General features: G+C 42.0%; 1 protein-coding gene across 8 annotated transcripts in view; it reads left to right on the top strand.

The window, feature by feature from the left end:
* Positions 1 to 21398, top strand: part of cep112 (centrosomal protein 112) — a 206211-nt gene that overhangs the window by 5255 nt on the left and 179558 nt on the right. For all 8 annotated transcript variants that reach the window (XR_006957363.1, XM_047037685.1, XM_047037687.1 and 5 more), the window contains exons 5-7: positions 14779 to 14866; positions 18831 to 18878; positions 19007 to 19081. Coding sequence is in view for 7 of the 8 variants with exons in the window: in XM_047037685.1 (XP_046893641.1) it covers positions 14779 to 14866; positions 18831 to 18878; positions 19007 to 19081 (211 nt within the window). In the remaining variant the exon portion in view is untranslated. The remainder of the gene's footprint in view (positions 1 to 14778; positions 14867 to 18830; positions 18879 to 19006; positions 19082 to 21398) is intronic.

The following is a 21398-nucleotide window of genomic DNA, read 5'->3' as shown; positions in this document are numbered from 1 at the left end:
TAGAGCAGAGGTCGGCAACCGGCTCTTTAGCGCCGCCCTAGTGGCTCCCTGGAGCTTCAAAAAAATATGAAAATGGAAAAAGATGGTGTTAAGAGGTAAAAAAAAAAAATATGTTAAGGAGTAGCTTCACAGATATGTGATCGTTCGAAAGCGGGCCCCACAGAGTACCGTCACACATGTGATTCTGAACATTCCAACCTACTATTTTCCGATAGACAAAAACTATAGACCTTTTTTGATGAACATTGTAGAATTTTCATTTGTCAAGTTTGGCTCTTGAAAGCTTCCGGTTTCAGACGCGCAAATGATTGTTTTGATGGAAGTCAGCTAGTTTTGAAGCATAAATTAGCAAGTTACTGTGGCAATTTTTTTTTTTTTAAACAATATCAATTGTTGCTGTGTTTGGCTGTTCGTCGAGAGTGGGGAATAACAAGTTGTCAACAAGTTTAAATTTCCTATAAAAACGGAACAACGAGATGACTGGGTTGCTGCTGTAAAGAATAGCTTGTTGATCTTTCAACGTTGTTTCAATGGTAATATTGGTGGAAATACCGTTAGAATAGCGTTGGTTTTTCAACGTTGTTTCAATATAAAATAAGGGTGCAAAATGATGATGGGTCAACATCAGAGTCTGACTTGGTTCAATGACATTAGCGTTGAAAGAGTAATGTTGATTCAGCGTAGTTTCAATGAAGTTTGATATCTGGGTTAGTGCTTTAAAAAGGTGGTTTGGGTGCCATAACTTATCCTGGAAGGGAATTTCCAATCATGCCTAGCATCAGTGGCGATGTGTCCTGGCTTAGGTTACTGAAAAGAATTTGCGCAACAGGCAATTGATCCACCTGAACATTAAGTATACTTCAGTATAGATAACTCGGTTGTGGATCTGATACTGTGTGTGTAGTCCTAGGCTATGGGTAACTCTCATATCCACCTGTTTTTTAACCGTCGACATACACTGGGTTCAGAAATGACAGGTGGGTGATGTAAAAACAGCAGATCATATTGAACATTTATCGGTGCGATTTACCAGCAGATTGCCTACCCGCTGCACACCTCCCTGACCGTTGCTTTTAGTATGCAGGCATCACAGCTGGTCGGTCTATTTAAGCAGTGTCTGTCTTAATATTTAGGCTACATTGTTTGTTGACTCCCATTAAAAAATAGTTGTAGGCATCAGACTTTTATAGGCTCCAAAAACCTCTTTACTAACTGTAAACGCACTCTACCAAATACTATTTGAGTACCGTCAAATATTTAAATGTTGAAAGAGCTCCTCTGTTTCGCTTTCAGCCATGGCTACTCGAGGACGAATACAATGATGCGTTGCAGCCGATTGCAGCTCGTGGCTAAATTTTGCGGGTAGATTGCGTCCTCGACATGCGTTATCGCGATAGTGCAATAGAATTAAAATCTGTCGTGGTCCAATTTTGTATCTCTTATATTGCATATCTTATTTATTGCCCATTTCTCGCTAACCAAAGAACAACAACCGTATCTGAAATACATGTGTTGACACCCGTTCCTATCCTAGTGTTGTGACAGGGAAGTCGCTATGTGATGGCAATGTATACCCATGGGCGGTTCACCTATCCCCTCCTCCCTGGGTGATGAGGTAAATGTTACAAAAAGTGCTATACTGAGTATAGGCAAAAAAACAACAGTTAAATATAGCTGCAAGCAGCGATGCGGGTTCCTCCGCAAAATGGCATCATTTTATAAACATATACACTGTAGAAGATCGAGACTTGGACAACAAGAGAGCAAAACTACTTCATGTTTGGATTCACCATATCGCAAGCAACAAAATGATATAGCGTTAGTTGACTTACTTGTCCGAGGTTTGTAGCTGGACCAAGGAGTAGGCTACTGATCAAAAATTTAATTTCAGACGGTCAGCAAGGCCAACTTTGTATTGGCTCAAGTTAAGGAAACAGTGGTGGCTGAAATGTTTGGCGCAGACATGCACAATTTTGAGAGGTTGTGTCGGCGCATTTCCAGCGAAAATATGTGCAGAGGCTCCTTGTGACTTCAAAAGGAGCAGATTTTCAAACGGAGCGTTTGAGCCTTCATTTTCTCCAAGGCGGAGAAGAACACCCAGGGCTTAGTTTACACCTATCAAAGATTCTAGCCACTGGGGGACCAAAGGCAGGCTAGGGGAACTCATATTAATGTTAACTTCAACTTAGGAGGTTATTTTTCATGTCATGTGACCTTTAAGATTTGCGAGGATTAAGCTATTCTCAAAGATCAGTGATTTTCTATCATTTTATTTGACACTTAATTGAAAAAGTAAAGGCTGTGGAAGTATACCAAACATTGTTAATTGTTGTAACCAAACCAGCGTTTTTTGACATGCCGCACTGCATGCTGGGTACCCAAGGTGCTGACGCTGATTATCTAGCTGTGCTCCGACTGTGTGATATGAGTATTAGTTTTTGGTCAGCTTTGGGACAAAGTTTAAGAAACGGTTGACATGTCAAGGTGAAATTTCATTAAATTGCGCATGGTATTTCAGAATGATTTCTGCCTGTTTAACTAAACAAGTAATCAAAATTATGACAGGCCAAAAGACTGTGCCTGGGATCGAACCTGTGACCTTGCACTTTGCAAACACTGTTTCAACCCATTCCGCTAAAGCTGGGGGAACAATCGCCTGTTTGAGAGGGGGAGAAGGGGGGGGGGGGAATTAGGAAAAGGGCAGGAAAAGAGAGAAAAGTGGAAAGTCCCCATTCATAGTTTAAACATTTTTAACCTGTTACGTTTTAAGATAATTCGAAAAAACACCAGAAATTATGAATTTTTGTGTTTGGGGAAGACGTAGAATGGAACCAAAGGTCCGCGGTTTACGTCCCACCTACGGCACCTTTGACGATTTCTAATAAACAACCACTTGAGTCTCCAAGTGTATGTTATCTAAATGTAACAATTTAAGCCAGATGGAGATACGTTGCTAATTTTGTGTAATTTGAAAAACATTTGTATCCACTAGGGAGTGCATTATTTATATTTTACATGGTTATCTATTGTACACTATTTGCCTTTATTTTTATTCACTCCGCACAGGAGTACTGTTTTTAGTTAGATCTATCCATCCATCCATCCATCTATCTATCTCTCAAACTGTGTGGCTTCTGAGCTTTGTGTACTCTTATCTGAAGCTCTATCTTTTTGGTTTCTGCACTTACCATATCAACACTTGCATGATCCGTACATTAAATATTTTAAAACAATGTGCGCAAGCAAGTTTTTTTATTTTATTTTTATAACTATTATTTATCAAGTGCAAGTCACAGACATACACTGCATACAGGAATGCAATGCCTTTTTCTTTTTTTTTCTTTTTACTTAAATGAACACCCCACCCTCCCCCCTCCCCAGACCCATGGTACTCTCATACGTTTAAAGCATATCCTGAAAAGGAAAATAAAATGACATACATGTGAAATAATAATAAAAATAGTAATACAAAATAGGTAAATGGATAAACAAATAATTAAATAAAAATACAATTATATATACATGTGTGTACACTCTTATGCACCTATATCTACACAGTAATAATTAAAAATACCAATGAAAGGTGCTAGAGCTGATCATTAACTGTACAAAGAAGGTATCAATGGCTGCTTACTCCTCAATCATCAAGGCAAGTTATTTGTGGTTATCTGTAATGTTGGGGTGACAGATCATGGGGGGGGGGCTATCTGCCGCTGGCGGACCAGAACAGACGGGCCAGTACACATAAACATGCAGTGGGATTTTACGAAGAGACTTCCCAAGCTGGCATCCTGTCTAAATAGTTACACTCAGTGGCCTCTAAGTGAAAATGTGATCTTCTCCAGTTTTAGAAGGCCTAAAATGTTGTGTAGCCAGACTTTGATTGATGGTGGTTGAGGATTCTTCCACAATAACAGAATTTTCTTGCGAGCAATAAGAGAGGCGAAGGCAATAACGTTACTTTGAATGTTTGTGTTACGGAGGCCGTCTGGGGGCTTGACGAAAATGGCGAAATATGGGGTTGGAGTTAAGGTTATGCCTACTATATCTGAAATTGTTTTAAAGAATAGTTGCCAGAATTCAGACAACTTGGGCCAAAACATGTGGGTAAAATTGCATGGAGTCTGCGAGCATCTACTACAATTCCAATCTACTACAATTCCCATCAAATTTGTCGGGTTAAAGCTTTGATAGTTTGTCCTTACTACAGTGTAACCTGTGGAAAACTTTAAATTGTATCAGTGATAGTGTAGCGCAGCTAGATGAGGAGTTAACATCTCCAATAGCTCCGTCCCAGAATACCTCAGAGAAATTCAATTGGAGTTCTGACTCCCAATCCACTTTTACATTTACATTTATTCATTTAGCAGACGCTTTTATCCAAAGCGACTTCCAAGAGAGAGCTTTACAAAGTGCATAGGTCACTGATAATAACAACAAGATAGCTCCAAAACATTGCGAGTAGCCAAAACATGAAGCACATATTGTGAACAACCAAAATAAGTGCCAAAGGGAAGAACCACAAGAGCAAGTAGTTAAACAAGTTACAATTAAACAACATGGACGGGCCAGGCAGGAGAAGAGCTTGTGTTAAGTCCGGGCGGTCTTGAGCGGTGGGACCACCAGGCGGTTGTCTGAAGAAGACCGAAGGTGGCGGGTGGGGGTGTAAGGCTGCAGGAGAGACTTGATGTAGTCGGGTGCAGTCCCGTTCACTGCTCGGAGCTCGTCATCCATGGTTCCTGGTTCCTGATCCTACGTGAAATGGATTCACCTTCTGAGGACAGTAAATTATAAAAATAGGAGATATGGCCCTTTGACAGGGTTTTAGCCTTGAGAACCAGGTCCATCCCGCTGGCGTTGGTATCTGTAGGAATGACGTGGCATGTGATTTCACAAAGTCCCGCAGCTGGTAATACCGTAAAAAGTCCAATTTATCTAACTGTAAGGTAGAGATTAATTGATTGAAGCTTGCAAATATACCGTCAATGTACAAGTCTCCCATAATACGTAGTCCTTTGTTTTCTAAGACGGAGAATCATGGGTCAATCTTTGCTCGAATGCACATGTGATTATTGCAAATAGGAGTTGCTAGGGGGAGGGTGAGCCATCCAAAGTGGCGTCTTACTTGAGCCCACATTTTTCCAAAAACAACTGGATTAGAGGTAAAAGTTGACGGGGAGAAGGGCACGGTATTACATGCTAAAGCTAGTAGCGACGAGGAGCAGGAGGCTGACTCCCTCTGGCACCAACTGGATTGAGGGGAAGTAAACCAAGATATCATCTTATGTACATTGGCCGCCCAATAGGACGCCCTTGGCCGTTTGCCAGCCCAGATGAATGATGAAATAGTGCAATTTATAGCTGTGAAAAAGGATTTGGGAAGGAAGATGGGCAGACATTGAAAAACATACAAGTATCTTGGCAGCACATTCATTTTTATAATTTGTATCCTACCGGCAGGGACAACGGCAAGTAATTTCATATTTGTTAATCTGACTTGACCGTCGTTGGTAATAAAGTGAGATTTTGCTCACGCATTGTTTGCAAGGATCGTGTAACTGTAATGCCAAGGTATCTAAATCCCGTGTTGGCTTTTTTAATGAGTATAGTTGATGGCGATATGTCTACAGCTAATTGGTTGATTGGGAAGTATTCACTTTTGGAGATGTTTAGCTTATATCCAGACAGACGACCGAAATAATTTAACAAAGACAGGATACGTGGGATGCTTGCCAAGGGGTCATTTACAAAGAGAAGCAGATCATCTGCATATAACGAAACTTGGTGTTTTACGCCCCACCTCTCAATCCCCCGAAATCCATCCTCCATTTTTAGAGCAGCTGATAGTGGTTCAATCGCTAGCGCAAATAATAACGGGGATAGCGGGCACCCCTGTCGTGTTCTCTGAAATTGCTGTTTGTGCACACCGAGCCGCAGGGAGAAGAGTAAAGTAATCTGACCCAAGAAATTAAATTAGTATTAAAGCCAAACTGTCTCAGGGAAAAGAGGAGATAGGCCCACTCCACCCTGTCGAAGGCCTTCTCGGCGTCAAGAGATATTATTACCTCTGGGACGTTAGAGGAAGATGGAGAGAGAATGACATCGAGAAGCCTTCTCATGTTGGAGTATGAGTGTCTTCCCTCTATAAGTCCTGTCTGGTCCTCTGAAATTATCTGGGGCATGACAGATTCCAATCGCAGAGCCAAGATTTTTGCGAGTATTTTAACATCTACCAGGAGGAGTGATATTGGTCGATAAGATGAGCAGTTCAGCGGGTCCTTACCCTTCTTATAAATTATGGAGATGGAAGCTTGCATTAGAGTGGGTGGCAGGGTGCCTTGTATAAATGAGTGGTTAAACATTGAGTAATAGTGGAGCTAATTGATCAGAGAATTCTTTATAGAACTTGACCGGGTATCCGTCGGGGCCTGGGGATTTGCCTCTGTTCATTGACTGTATCGCTTCTTTAATATTTGAGAGCGGCGTCTAGTCTTGAATTGTCCTCGGTGACACTTTAGGTAAGTCCAATTTTTCTAAAAAGTTATTTAGTTGGTTTTCATCTGCGGTGGACTCTGAGGTATACAGTTGGGAAAAGAATGATCTAAAAGCGTCATTTATTCTGTCCGGGTTAGAGGTTATTGAGTCAGTCGTCAAGTGTCTGAGTAATTTGATTGGATGCAGTTTTTGCCTTCAGCTGCTGAGCTAAAAGGCGTCCAGCTTTGTCACCATGTTCATACACTAACCTCCGAGAGCGAAGGAGAAGCTGTTCAGCCTCAGAGGTAAGAAGGAGATCAAGTTCCATTTAGAGTCTTATTCTTTTTTTATATGAATCCGGTGAATTTGCAGACAAGAGTGAGTTATCTAGATCAGCAATGGCTTCCTCCAGCTCCTTCTGCCGAGATCTTCGCAATTTATTCGCATGTGAAGTAAAATACATAATTTTACCCCTTATGTAGGCTTTGAGAGTGTCCCATAATGTGGACTGGGAGGTTTCATAATTTTTATTAGTTTCGCAGAAGAAAGTGATTGATTCAGAAACATGTTTGCAAAAGTTGGCATCTGCCAGCAAGAGAGGGTCTAGCCTCCAATGTTTGAATCCCCTTGGCTTCTTACTAAAGTGAAGATCTAAGATTACTGAGGCATGATCTGACACCGTTATGGGTAAATACTGGGTGGAGACAATTGCTGGAATAAGTTTTTTATCTATCAAAAAGTAGTCTATACGCAAGAATGAACGATGATTGATTGCAGCGTTTAGCCCACCAGTGTTAAGTGAGCTAATCTTCACAGCCCGTCTGCTAGCGGCACCCCCCCTGGTTACACTAGCCATGGTTTAACGTCCAACAGTAAGATTGTCGAGTCAGTCTCAAGGAGCAAGCAGCGCAGGGCGAGTGGACTTTCTGTAAAGAAGCAGCCCAATGTACAATAAATACACAAAGAACTCAAAATAAACAAAATCAGGTGAGTACATCCTTCCCCCTCTCTTCTCCCCAATTTATACATCAAAACTAAACCAAAGTGGTCAAACTTCCCTTTCTGCGTCGTCTTTCCTCTTTTCCTTCACTTTTCCCAGCTCCTGCAGCTTTAAATAGTCAGTTGGGACCCCTATAGTAATGAATGTACGTGAACCTTGAACATATTTTTATAACACCTATATAGTATGAGTATTTATCAAGATAGTTTTAGCATCAAAAGTGATTCAGAATTAACAAAGTGATTATAAAAAAAATACATATATATTAAATGTAGAGTAAAATAATAATAATAAGTAAGAGCAAAAAGTAAATGTAGAGTAAAATAAAATAATAAAATATATATACACACACACACACACATACACATAACTGGGTATTAATCCCTTAGAATTAAACATCGAGTGGACTGCAGAGTAAGTACCCCTTCCAACATAACAATAGTTTTCAACTGTGTGTTAGCTCAACAACTTTCTAACTTAATCAGAATCAGAATCAGAATGGGATTTATTCACCATGAAAGTTTGCACTGACAAGGAATTTTCTTTGGCAGGAAGGTGCATACAATAAACATATAGGAATCTTAAATTTAAATATGTGGTCTAACTATACTAAAACTAGCAGTAATTAGTGAAATACACTAAAATAGAATAAAAGTGGGCATAAAATAAAATATAATTTGACAAATTACAATATAAAATACAATATTAAATACAAAAATGACAGGAATTGAATGTAGTGCAAAAGTAAAACGTTTTAAGACATGAAGTCATTTGAGTCAGTGTGAGCTCTTGGCCTTGTTGAGGAGGCCAACAGCGGAAGGGAAGAAACTGTTTGTGTGGCGTGAGGTTTTGGTCCTGATGGACCGCAGCCTTCTGCCGGAGGGGAGTGTTTGAAACAGGGAGTGACCAGGGTGGGAGGAGTCCGCCACAATCTTCTTCACTCGCCTCAGGGTCCTCGAGGTGTGCAGGTCCTCGAGGGAAGGCAGATTGCAGCCAATCACCTTCTCTGCAGTGCGGATGATACGCTGCAGCCTGCTCTTGTCCTTGGCAGTGGCAGCAGCGTACCAGATGGCGATGGAGGAGGTGAGGATAGACTCAATGATGGCTGTGTAGAAGTGCACCATCATTGTCTTTGGCAGGTTGAATTTCTTCAGCTGCCGCAGGAAGTACATCCTCTGTTGTGCTTTCTTGGTGAGGGAGCTGATGTTCAGTTCCCACTTGAGGTCCTGGGAGAGGATAGTGCCCAGGAAGCGGAAGGACTCCACAGTGTTGACGGGGGAGTCACACAGGGTGATGGGGGTGAGTGGGGCTGTGTTCTTCCTGAAGTCCACAACCATCTCCACTGTCTTGAGAGCATTGAGCTCTAGGTTGTTCTGGCTGCACCAGGTCACCAGGTTGTCCGCTTCCCACCTATAGTCGGACTCGTCTCCACCAGAGATGAGCCCAATGAGGGTGGTGTCGTCCGCAAACTTCAGGAGTTTGACGGACGGATGGCTGGAGGTGCAGCTGTTGGTGTACAGGGAGAAGAGCAGAGGAGAAAGGACGCAGCCCTGGGGAGATCCAGTGCTGATGGGCCGGGAATCAGAGCCTTATGTTCCCAGCTTAACGCACTGCTTCCTGTCAGACAGGAAGTCTGTGATCCACATGCAGGTGGAATCAGGCACGTTCAGCTGGGAGAGCTTGTCCTGAAGCAGAGCGGGGATGATGGTGTTGAAGGCAGAGCTGAAGTCCACAAACAGGATCCTGGCGTAGGATGCTGGGGAGTCCAGGTGCTGTAGGGTGAAGTGGAGGGCCAAATTAACTGCATCGTCCACAGACCTGTTGGCTCTGTAGGCAAACTGCAGAGGGTCCAGTAGAGGGTCAGTGATGGATTTAAGGTGTGCCAGCACCAGGCGCTCAAAAGACTTCATTACCACAGAGGTCAGGGCGACGGGTCTGTAGTCATTATGTCCAGTTGGCCTGGGCTTTTTGGGCACAGGGATGATGGTGGAGGATTTGAGACAGGCTGGCACATGGCATGTCTCCAGGGAGGTGTTAAAGATGTAGGTAAACACCGGAGACAGCTGGTCAGCGCAGTTCTTGAGGGTGGCTGGAGAGACAGAGTCTGGCCCAGCTGCTTTGCGGGGGTTCTGTCTCCTGAACAGTTTGTTCACTTCTCTCTCCTGAATGGAGAGGGTCGTCACTGTAGATGGGGGAAGGGGGGGGGCCTCACGGGTGGAAAGGGGTATGTTCAGGACTGTCCAATTGTCTTTCAAATCTACAGTAGAACTCATTCAGGTCGTTGGCCATAGGAATAAATAATAGGAAATAGCACACAATAAAATTTCTCTCCAAGAAGTTCTCATCACAGACGTCTTTTGAGCTTAGAGAAAACGCCTTTCTGTCGAAGTCGGAAATGATGTCGTTTGGAAATGATGTCGTAGCGGACCAATCACGGCCAAGGGGTATCCGTCGCGTACAGCACGGCATGACGGATCGACAGGAATTTTAACGGTGCACAGGAGAGGTCTCCGTCGGCCCCGCAGACGACGGAGAGGGCGTTTCAGGGCGTTCCAACTATGCGTAGGCCCTTCCCATGTGTCCGTAATCGTGAAGTACGGAGTAGCATATAACGGCCTTTAGAAGAACAGAATTTAAGGATTTACCTTTCGCCTTTGCATGTTTCTCCTCTTCTTCCTTTCTTTTCTTCAAAGTTTCGTTCTTCAAAGTTCTTGAACACACACACACTAACAAAACGCTTCACTGTGCTAGCATGTTTTGATAACACCAAGGAGGTACGTACCCCTTCCGTTTTCGATTTTTGGCTCATTTTACCCCAATGCTACCTTTTTTGATTGTTTTCATTATTTCTAACGTCACAACTATTAGAATTCACGACACATGGAAAGCTTATTATATATGTAATTTAAAGGTTTTCATTAAAAAAAATTTTTTTAATTCAACTACGCAAGTATTTGAATACTAACTTACTTTAGGATATTTGATTAACCACGCCCATCAACATAGTTCTGGCTGTTGCAGCAGACATCAAGCAGCATTTACAAATGGTTCTGTTTAGCCTCAGGTCTTTCAGAGGTGACTCCAGGTGTTGTCGGGCAAAGGGGACAGGGGGGATATTTGTGCCCGGGGTCAGACTACTTTTCCTGGGTTGCCTGTTGGGGTTAGTCTTACCTGGGCTTGATAGCTCCCCACCTGAATGTCAGCGCAGACTATGGAAGTCAGACGTTCAGGCTGGCTAAAGTGGCAAAGGCTCCCCTCTCTCCATTGTGTGTGTGTGTGTGTGTGTGTGTGTGTGCGCACGTGTGTGTATGAAGCCTTTTGATCTTTTGGCTTCAGACTCAAGACACATCTGATTCAATTAACCTCGTCCACCTGTTGAGTTTGAAACTGCAAACCCTGCACCCCCCCCCCCCCAATCCTGTTTTACAGCTGGGTGTTTTAGAGGGAGAAAGAAAGAGACTGGAGAGTTTGTGTACATGAGAGAAAGAAGTTAAGAAATGGAAACAAATTAGACACAACATCTAAAACGACTCTTGATATGAGTTGGTTTATGATTCATGGCACTGTGCGTTGTGTTAATGTCTAGCTAGCTCCCTCTGCTGGCTTTCTTGCTCACTGCTGTATACTACACTTAGTTTTATAAACATGTTGGGGTGATCTGGGGCCTGTACTACGAATCAAGATCAACATGCTCTGGATTACTTTCAATTACCCGGCTACGCGAAGCCTAACAATCGCAGTCACAATAAGCGGTACTACGACGGCAGTTATCAACTCTCTAACTCAACCCAGATCTTTCCAATCTAGAGACGTGCGCGTTCACATAAAGGGGCGGTGTTTGCATCGTATGTCCGATCGCAAACATGGACAAAACAAGAGCCGCATATTTCACGCAGGAGGAGCAGACAATAATCCTACAAACTTTGTCTACTCCTCCTGCGTGAAATATTGTAATACAAGCATATCAGGAATACAGACATATAATACAGGCAAAATTCAACAAAGTCGCTGCTGCCAAGCTGGCAGAAAATAGCATACGCTGTAAATGCGTAAGCTACATGACTTATTGAAGATGTGACCATAATTATACGGGTGCATTCCACAACGTTAAACTTTTGTTGATGTATTATTTTAGTTGCAACCCTGCAGTGGCAAACGATCGTGGGAGCAAATGCAAAATAAATATAAAACCATAATTCAAAACGGTAAGTAGCAGTATAGGCAATACTTGCACATATTTTAAGGCCAACAAGTACAAGGCTGAATTGCCTGAATTTGTCCCTTTTGTAGGATATTGTATAGCTACAAAAGACCTATAGAACAATGAAATTGCCAGCAGCCAACAGGAAGAAAAATTAGGCAACTGGTGGCAGCAGGATGGAAGCCCAGGCATATGTATGTTTCAAGTAATCTATGTGACCATGTTCATTCAACAATTATTTATGAATATTGTTGGAGTGAAATGTATTACTGTTCTCTGCAGTGACAGGAAATACAGTGGTGTTGCTGCCACCACCCACTGTCGTCCCACTGTGCCATACAGAGGTAACAGTGAAACTAATAGTCATACGCCAGTATGAATGCCATATGTGGTTGCTGAATATTGATCAAATATACAATTTACTTGCTCAAGTGGAGGTCCTAGATGATCAGGAAACTGTGTCTGCCTGCTCATTTTGGGGGTACACTTTTGAGTTGTATTTACCACTTACAACACAGATGGTGAGAGTGTGTGAACGTGTGGCTGTGATTGAAGTGTCTGTAATGACTTACTAATGGTGGTGGTTTCAACATAAGACACAAGTCCTTAAAGAGCTAATTTCAAATATGACTCAATTGATTAAACTTCTATGGTGTTAAACTCAGCAGGAAGAGGAACTTCTTCCTCCCCCTGAGCCTAGGGCCTCCACGTTAAGGCCAAGACAAAGACACAAGGTATAAGCAAAGAACCACAGTAGTCAAATGGACACCTTCAACTTTCTCCAAGTGTGCCTTGCAAAGGGAAAATGTTCTTCATTTGTTTCAGGTTGGAGCAGACAATGTGAGGGCCCTGTATAAAAGAACCCTGGAGCTCGATTATAAGAGGCTTTTAATAAAAAAAACAAGGCTGGAGACAGAAAAACTGGAATATGAGAAGAGATAGTACATGACTGAATGAATGACACTAAACTTAGTTACACTGACATTTTTCTGTGTTCCTAGGGGAGGGAGAACACATGAAGATGTATTAGTTAAACTTTTGTCTACGTTTTGATCTTTTTATACCTTTTTGTGGCTTTTTTGTTGTTGTTGCCTTTTGAATCTTTTGTGGGGGTTTTCACCACTTCTCTCTTTCAATTTCCTATTTATTATTTTTGAAAAATGCTATAAAAGTGAATGAAACATCAAAATTCAATGAAAGTAGTGAAATTATCATTTATGTATCACTTGTGAAGAGCTTTGTACAGATACCCATTGTTCTTTTTGGTTTGAAAGGTTTTGGTTGAAAGAAACACAAATTTTCTGATATGGAAATGATTAGAAAATGGGTCAAAGCAACCCAAGGACAAAGGGGTTAAGGGGAGACACCCCAGTGAATAGGGATAACATATAAACATGAAACCAATAGTAGGTCAAATAATGTTTTCATTACTAGTTTCCTGTGAATGTAGGCCTATGTTTAAATGAGCAAATGATTAAGTTGCAAAATATTATATTCTTTGCATACATTTCCCGAACGGAAATCAGAACATTGAGTGAAAAACCTTGTTTCATTTTGTCAACATATTAGAGTCCAAAGTTTTTACAAAGGGCACTTTGGATAGCCTAACTATTTTTCATCACTCCGCATCACCCACACTATAAAACTACCCATAGCGAAATAACGAAACGCTAGTCTGTGGGACTGAGTGCACAGCTTCACTGCGTTGCATTGGCAACATACGGCTCAAGAAGTTGGCAATATATGTAATTCCCTCTGTTAAGAATCTATATATTTCAGAAAGATACTCATGAGGGAATGCAAAAGGGTTTTGTTGGTCTCTAAATGTTCTGGCTCTTCAGAGCGCACCTCTCACTATCCACGCACCCAGCTGCACAGGATCTACTATTAACGGTGACGACATTATCGTCAAGAATGAGTTAGTGGGCGGGGTTTTTATATCGGTTGATCTCTGATCTCCAACTTATCCTCCTCCCGACCAGGTTAGCCGTTCAGCATGTGTTACCATGGCGATCTAGCCCGGTAACAAGTGATCCACCGTCGTAGTACAGAAAACCCTGGGTTGAACCTGAAGTTACCTCGCCAACGCCAAAGCTTGATTCGTAGTACAGGCCCCTGGTGACAAGTTATGATGATAGCTTCAGCTTGCCATAGACATATTATTGCATTAGGAATCCTATTTAATTAGGATTCCTCTGGTAGGAGGAACTTATTGTAATTTTAGGTTTTATTATTATTGTGCTGGTCTTTTGGTCTATGATAGCTCCTAGACTTGTAACGTAAAAGTTGTGATATTTGGCACATTGAAACTACAGGCCGAGAGTAACTACCACACTACAAGGCCAAATGTCCCCCCCATTGCCCATAGGTGGCACTACAGGCCACGCCCCAATTGTCCATTTTCAAAGTAATGGCATTCACACTTAATATATATTTTTTTCAGTGTAAGTGAAAAAACAACTCAGTATATGTTATTAATATTTAACGTATACATTTGTAGAACTGGAAGGTATGCACTTGATGACAAATATATTGTTTCATTTAACAGCCAACTTCTCTGAACACACACCCCCTACCCCCTTTTCAGAATGTGTTCAATCAGTGTGAAGATGGTGTAATTAACTACCTCCAGTGGTTCTTAATTAGCTGGCTCAAACTATTAGCTTTGCTTGTCAAAATGAGTAGAGGAGATATTCAATGTTTGCTGTTTTATAGTGTTATGGAGAAGGAAAGGAGTAGGGGGTGATATATTTTCAGTTTCTGAAAAATCTTTTACCTATGTTTTACATTTGGAACATCCATAGTAGACATCCCAAAAATGCCGTTCATCTGAATATGATGGGAATGCATGAATAAACTGTATGCCAGATGTTGGAATGTAATTCCAAATGCATGCACAGACACACTAAAACACATGCAGAAGTTACGCGAGGGGGCAATTGAAGGTTGAAAACCTACATTTTTTATTAAACTGAGCTGCTAACATTGTAGGTTTGAACTGAAAGCACAGTAGAAGTTAAGCTTTTGATTAAATCATATCAACATTTGATACACATGAATTGGATTAAATCAAATGTGTCTCTCTCCATCCCTCTCTCTCCAGAAGGGGGCTCCAGTATGAGGAGAAGTCTTCATCGTGGGTGCTGCAGTCCAGTCCAGTCAAGCGTTCCTCTAGGGCGGACCTCAACATGGTTAGCTCTGAAATCCGCCCTGCTTTTCCCCACATTAACCATTCTCTCTCCCCCATGTTTGAAAAATGTTCATGCCCACTTGTTAACATGTGAATGGGTAAACCTTCAATATCACATCTCAAGGATATGTACTAATGCAGTGGTTTTCAGCCCTGGTCCTCAGGGCTTACTGTCCTGTACATTTTAGGAGTTTCCCTGCTCCAACACATTTGATTTAGGTTAATGGTTATGAGGCTTCTGCAGAGCTTGATAACGACCCATTGATTGAACCCCTTGTGTTGGAGGAACAGGGTTGAGCCCACTGTACTAATGTTTCATGGGTCAGCGAGTGTGTGTGTGTGTGTGTGTGTAGGGTTAACGTTTAGTACTACATGAAATTAAATACTATTGCACTCAGTACATCATATACATACCCTGTATACTTGATGCACACTGCTGATACCACAAAGTCGTACATTAAACACAGTATACAGAACCAGGGCTTGAAATTGCGACCATTTTGGTTGCATATGCTCCCAAATTGTATCTGTGCTACTTAAAATATATTTGGGAGCATTTGTGCGGGTGAAAATAATCGTTATGGTGCAACCTGTTTTAATTCCTTTACAAAACACTCCCTAATTAACCTACTGCACAGTATGTACCTGCTGTAAGCTGATACAGTGAGTGGTCTAACGTTCTATCCAACGTTACATAACCAGTTAAACTTGATCGTTATGTTCTTAACTTTAATGCAGATTTATAAGATCATGAGATGAGCCTGCTTGTTTGATAATGTTGACTCCGACGCCTCCACCTGAGCTTAGTCAGGTCCAATTCTCCCCTCAAACATGGTCGTCTCCCATGTTTATCAGATACTTCCTCCTGTTCCAGCCCCCGTCCCCTGGCCTTAGTCAACAAAGCCCTGAAAACATCCAGAAGCCATAACAAAAGACTGAGGGGGAAACAGAGCTCTCTCTGTGAGACAGAAGGCTGGTTACCCCTCTTGTGGGATTCGTGCAGTGGACGGGTTTGGTGGGGTGATTATTGGGGGGGGAATGGAGGCGTATTGAAGTAGTGGAGAATGGCCAGTGATCTTGAGTGGCGTTCAGAGGGAATATTGAGGGAGAGATTAAATTGGAGGATGAGGAAAGGGGCTGATAGAATGGTGGGTTGAACGGGGGGATAGGAGTGGACAGGGAAAGGTAGAGGAGACAAAGCACTGAAGGGTGGGTAAAACTGTGGAGTAGATACACCTGGTCAGAATACCTAAGCTTTCAAATGCTTATCTGGACAGAACATACACTAATACAGTTAACTCAAGAAGTAACAGTACCTTTGGTAAATATGAGCACACAATGCTGTCAGAAATGTAGTTATTGTTCATTATCTTAATATCTGGCTGAATCACAAACACACCCTATTTACCATATACACACCTGTTTCAAATGAATGGGTTATTATCAGGCTTTTGCAGAGCTGGATTATGAACCATTTGAATCAGGTGTGTTGGAATAGAGAAACATCTTAAATACACAGGTCAGGGGATCCTGTAGCAGGACCAGGGTTGAAAAAGACTGCTACATACCGTCAATTTTCACGTACAACCCCCACCAGTTCAGTATCAGATTACAGACTTGTCGTTTTGGTCCCATTTCCTGGTGGTGAGATGGAGGAAGCCAACAATGTCCTCAGAGGACAGTGACCTGGAGGCGCACCTCAACAGCTGGAACCTGGGGATATGCTGCTCCACATCTCCTGGCCAACAGGAGACTCAGGGGTACTACGGCCCTCACAGTCTATGATATATATTGTATAGAGCTGTCAAACGATTAAAATATTTAATCGCGATTAATCGCATTAATGTCATAGTTAACTCGCGATTAATCTCAATTAATCGCACATTTGTATCTATTTTAAATGTCCCTTGATTTCTTTTTCATCCATTCTTTTTTCAAATTGTAATGCTCTTATCGACATGGAAAAGTGGTTCGGATTGCTTCGTGCAAATGTTTTTTTTAAAATTGAAAACAACATTGCAATCGCCTGGCTTTGACGAGCAGGCGGAGAATTTGCATCAGCTGTGTGCCATCAAAATTATATTTTCGACTACACGACGTGCTGCGATGATAGCTCATTCCCTCCGGCTCAGTTCACAACGACAGAACACACTGATCACTTTGGTCTTGTCAATGGAACCATTTGGCAACCTTTTAAAAGTAAACTTTCCATTCAGAATCTTATTGGCCTCCATTTCGGCGTCTGGCGCTGGCAATCAACTCAAAACATAACGTTAGCCTACTACCAGAGAATGTCTAATATCCGTAAACGGGCTCTGCTACGAGTGTTTAGCCGGCTCGCAAGCCCAAACAAGTGGGTGTGGCGTGCCTGTTGTTTTGTTTCCGGTGTAGCTAGATCCGGTGTGGTATTGTAGTTTTTCTAACTTCAGTGGTTGTTGCAACAGAATGTGAAAAAAAACTACAAAGTTTGCTAGGTCAAAAAGAGCGTTAATTGCGCGCCGTTAATAACGCTTTAAACTGACAGCACTAATATTGTAGTTCAGGAGTATTTTAGTCTAAGCGAGCTCTGGAGATTTTTTATTTGTAATGGTCTCTCATGATGTCCTATTCATTAAGGATTAGCAGACAAGACCTCCCAGACTGGAACCTTTGCAACCAAAGACAACTTCTCCGCCCACCCTCCTCCTTCTGGACCCCACCCCCCTTTCCTCCCTCCACCCTTCTGACAGGATTAATAATAGAAATGTTTACTCCGTGGCATTTGTTGTCAGTTGCAAACTGAGTTCATCTCTTTTCCAAGGTCTTGATCCTGATTCTGTCACTCACTCGAGTGTGTGTGTGTGTGTGTAGTGGGAGGGGGCGGGGGTGGGGTACGAGGATGAGAATAAGGGGGATTGGGTGTGAGTTGGAAAGTAATGAGGTCACAACAAGTCAGTGGTACAATGAAAGTGTTATAAAATATTTTATATAAAATAATTGTCTGTCAGAATATGTCAGGCTTTTTTTGTGTGTATTTTGCCTTGTCTGAAAGCATTAATAGTATGGTTTTAGCACTTACACACACAATTGAAGTTTTACAAGGGGACAGAGCATACACACAGAACACACCTAGTTTCCTGTAGTTCCAATTCTTATAGCGTGTATTAAGTTAACTGATGACTTTGCAACACCCAATGGGCCAACCGATCTATGACTCAAGAAATAGAACCCAGAGAATTGTAACCGTTTTGACAAAATCCCGTTATGGCTGTATGCTTTCTAAGTTGAAGGTAATGTTCCAATCTCAGGCCAACGTTGGCCAGATATCTGTGCTGTCTGGTTACAAAGCTGGAAAATAATATTGTAGTGAGTGTAGCTAGCAAGAAGTGTAGTTAATTGACCGTTTTGTGTGTGTTTTAAAAATGTCTGTTAGCTAGTATTAGCCATTCTGGGTGCGATAACCTGGTGGGTTTAATGCTTTTCAATGAGAACCAGTCTTGGTGTCGACTGTCAAAATTAGATACTGCAAGGAAAGCACTAGAAAGCTTTAGCTATTTGGATTAGGTTACAGCTCCTTTGTAAACTCAACCTAATTAATACAATAAAGATGTCAGTTTTCAACCGTTTTCACCGCTGTGTAATAAAGGTAGTGTGTATACACACTTATCTCCCCTCTTGGCCGTCGCAGCCTCCGATCACTGAACTGTGTTGACAAAAGGCTGAAGCGGAAATTAGTCTTGCCACACGCATACACAAGCACAATGTCCTGGAAGTGGCCTGAAGTATTCTCTACTCTTCAAACGGTCTGTGTAGTTAAGGAGGGAGGCTAAGTCAGAAAGCATGGCTTTAAAGTTTCTCTGCATTGTTTATGACAAATTGAGGGCAGTGTTGTGTGTGTGTTTGTTTATGCTGAGTATTGCTAGAAAATGTTGTCAGAGAGAATGATCAGTAAGGTGTATTTGTGTGACGCTTTCTTTCTCTTTCAGATTGAGAACCCAAGGTACCTGAAAGAGGACCCCATCCCCTTGTCTCCAGTAAGTGTTTCAGGTCCCTGGTGGTTTATTGCTGGTACTGTTTTGAGAAAGGGTTGCCCTTTAAACCCACATTTATTTATTTCCTCTTTCCATATTCTCACTTTCTTTTTTCTGTCTGTCTGTTGAAGATTTTCAAGTTGACCCTGAGCCAGAGTGGCACCCTGGCTGAGGAGAAGGGCTCCCTGCTGATACAGGAGAAGGAGGTAGTGTTTACAGCACCATGGTTTATGAAGGATGTCAACAGTCTTCCTAACATAACCCCAAGCGGTTGCTTACTGAGTACGACAGATTCTGGCTCTCTCTAATGGTGTAATATAACACCGTAGCTCCTGAAATTCAATTGAATCAAATTTTTCATTAAGTTCCTACAGTGCCCTCCAAAAGTATTGGAACAGTGAGGCGAATTCCTTTATTTTTGCTGTAGACTGAAAACATTTGGGCTTGACATCAAATAATGAACGTGAGACCAGAGATCAACGTTTCAGCTTTTATTTCCAGGTATTTACATCAGGATCTGATGCACAACTAAGAAAATATCACATTTTGTTTGAATCCACCCATTTGTCATGTGATCAAAAGTATTGGAACAGATATACTTAAAACATATTTAAGTGAATAAGACTTAATATTTAGTTGCAAATCCTTTGCTTTCAATAACTGCAGCAAGTCTGTGACCCATTGACGTCACCAAACTTTTGCATTCTTCCTTTTTGATGCTTTCACTGCAGCCTCTTTCAGTTGTTGTTTGTTTTGTGGGGTTCCTCCCTTCAGTCTCCTCTTAAGCAGGTAAAATGCATGCTCTATAGGGTTTTAGTCTGGAGATTGACTTGGCCAGTCTAATACCTTCCATTTCTTGCCCCTGATGAACTCCTTTGTTGTTTTGGCAGTGTGTTTTGGGTCGTTATCTTGCTGCATGATGAAGGCTCTGCCAATCAGTTTGGTTGCATCTTTCCTTAAATTGGCAGACAAAATGTTTCTGTAGACTTCCGAGTTCATTTTGCTGCTGCCATCATGTGTTACATCCTCAATGAAGATTAATGATCCCGTCCCAGAAGAAGCCATGCAAGCCCAAGCCATGACATTACCTCCACCGTGTTTCACAGATGAGCTTGTGTGTTTGGGATCATGAGCAGTTCCTTTCTTTCTCCAAACTTTAGCCTTTCCATCACTTTGGTAAAAGTTAATCTTTGTCTCATCAGTCCATAAAACTTTGTCCCAGAATTTTTGAGGTTCATCTCTGTACTTTTTGGCAAATTCCAGCCTGGCCTTCCTATTCTTCTTGCTAATGAGTGGTTTGCATCTTCTGGTGTAGCCCTTGTACTTTTGTTCATGAAGTCTTCTGCGAACAGTAGATAGTGATACCTTCACTCCTGCCATCTGGAGGTTGTTGCTGATCTCACTAACAGTTGTTTTAGGGTCTTTCTTTACAGCTCTTACAATGTTTCTGTCATCAACTGCTGATGTTTTCCTTGGTCTACCTGTTTGACGTCTGTTACTTAGTACACCAGTAGTTTTCTTCTTCTTCAGGACATTCCAAATGGTTGTACTGGCTATGGCCAATGTTTCTGCAATGGCTCTGATTGATTTTCCATCTTCTCTAAGACTCACAATTGCTTGTTTTTCACCCAAAGACAGCGCTCTGGTTTTCATGTTGTTTTCACCTCTGAATACAGTCTGCATAGACAAAACCTATCTTACCCAATCTGAACCTGAGTGTAGACATTCAGTGGTATTTATTGATTGAATAATGTATGTAATAGGACACACCTGGGCAACAAAACACACCTGTCAGTCACATGTTCCAATACTTTTGCTCACGTGACAAATGGGTGGGTTCGAACAAAAAGGTGATATTTTCTAATTTGTGCATCAGATCCTGATGTAAATACCTGGAAATAAAAGCTGAAACGTTGATCTCTGGTTTCACATTCATCGTTTGATGTCAAGCCCAAATGTTTTCAGTCTACAGCAAAAATAAAGGAATTAGCCTCACTGTTCCAATACTTTTGGAGGGCACTGTATATGGCTATATATGTTAAAACCACCGAAGTGCGGTTAATGGGTGACCTTAACATTAGTTCTTAGTAGGTATTTGAATACAGATTTAATCAAAGCCCTGTGCCTGAATATGGCATCTCACTCACACACACACACACACAGAGCCCTCTATGCATCGTCCGGGGCTGAGGTCCAACGGTACAGACTGAGCGGCCCTTTAAGAAGACAAAAAAGGGCCCTTGGTGATGAGTTTTTCCTTAAGTGGATTTAAGCTGAAAATCCCATTCTGAAAGCATGCTTTGATGTCCCTCTCTCCTCCCCTCCCCCCGATCGCCTTTATTCTTACTGTTAAATATAAAAAGGAGCATGATTTGGCTCTAAAAGCCATGGCTATGTATGTCTCCCTGGGGAAAACGCTGTACTCAATTAGATCAACTTTCCAGAGAGAGGGCATAGGGGGTGAGGGCACAGGAGGTGGGAAGGGTGGCGGGTGGGGGGAGTGGGTGTCCATGGTTGCACGAT

Source organism: Hypomesus transpacificus, chromosome 17 (assembly GCF_021917145.1).
Source record: "Hypomesus transpacificus isolate Combined female chromosome 17, fHypTra1, whole genome shotgun sequence".
In the NCBI taxonomy this organism is placed as follows: Eukaryota; Metazoa; Chordata; class Actinopteri; order Osmeriformes; family Osmeridae; genus Hypomesus; species Hypomesus transpacificus.
Note: the sequence above shows the minus strand (reverse complement) of the source record. Positions and strands in the feature narration are given on the sequence as shown.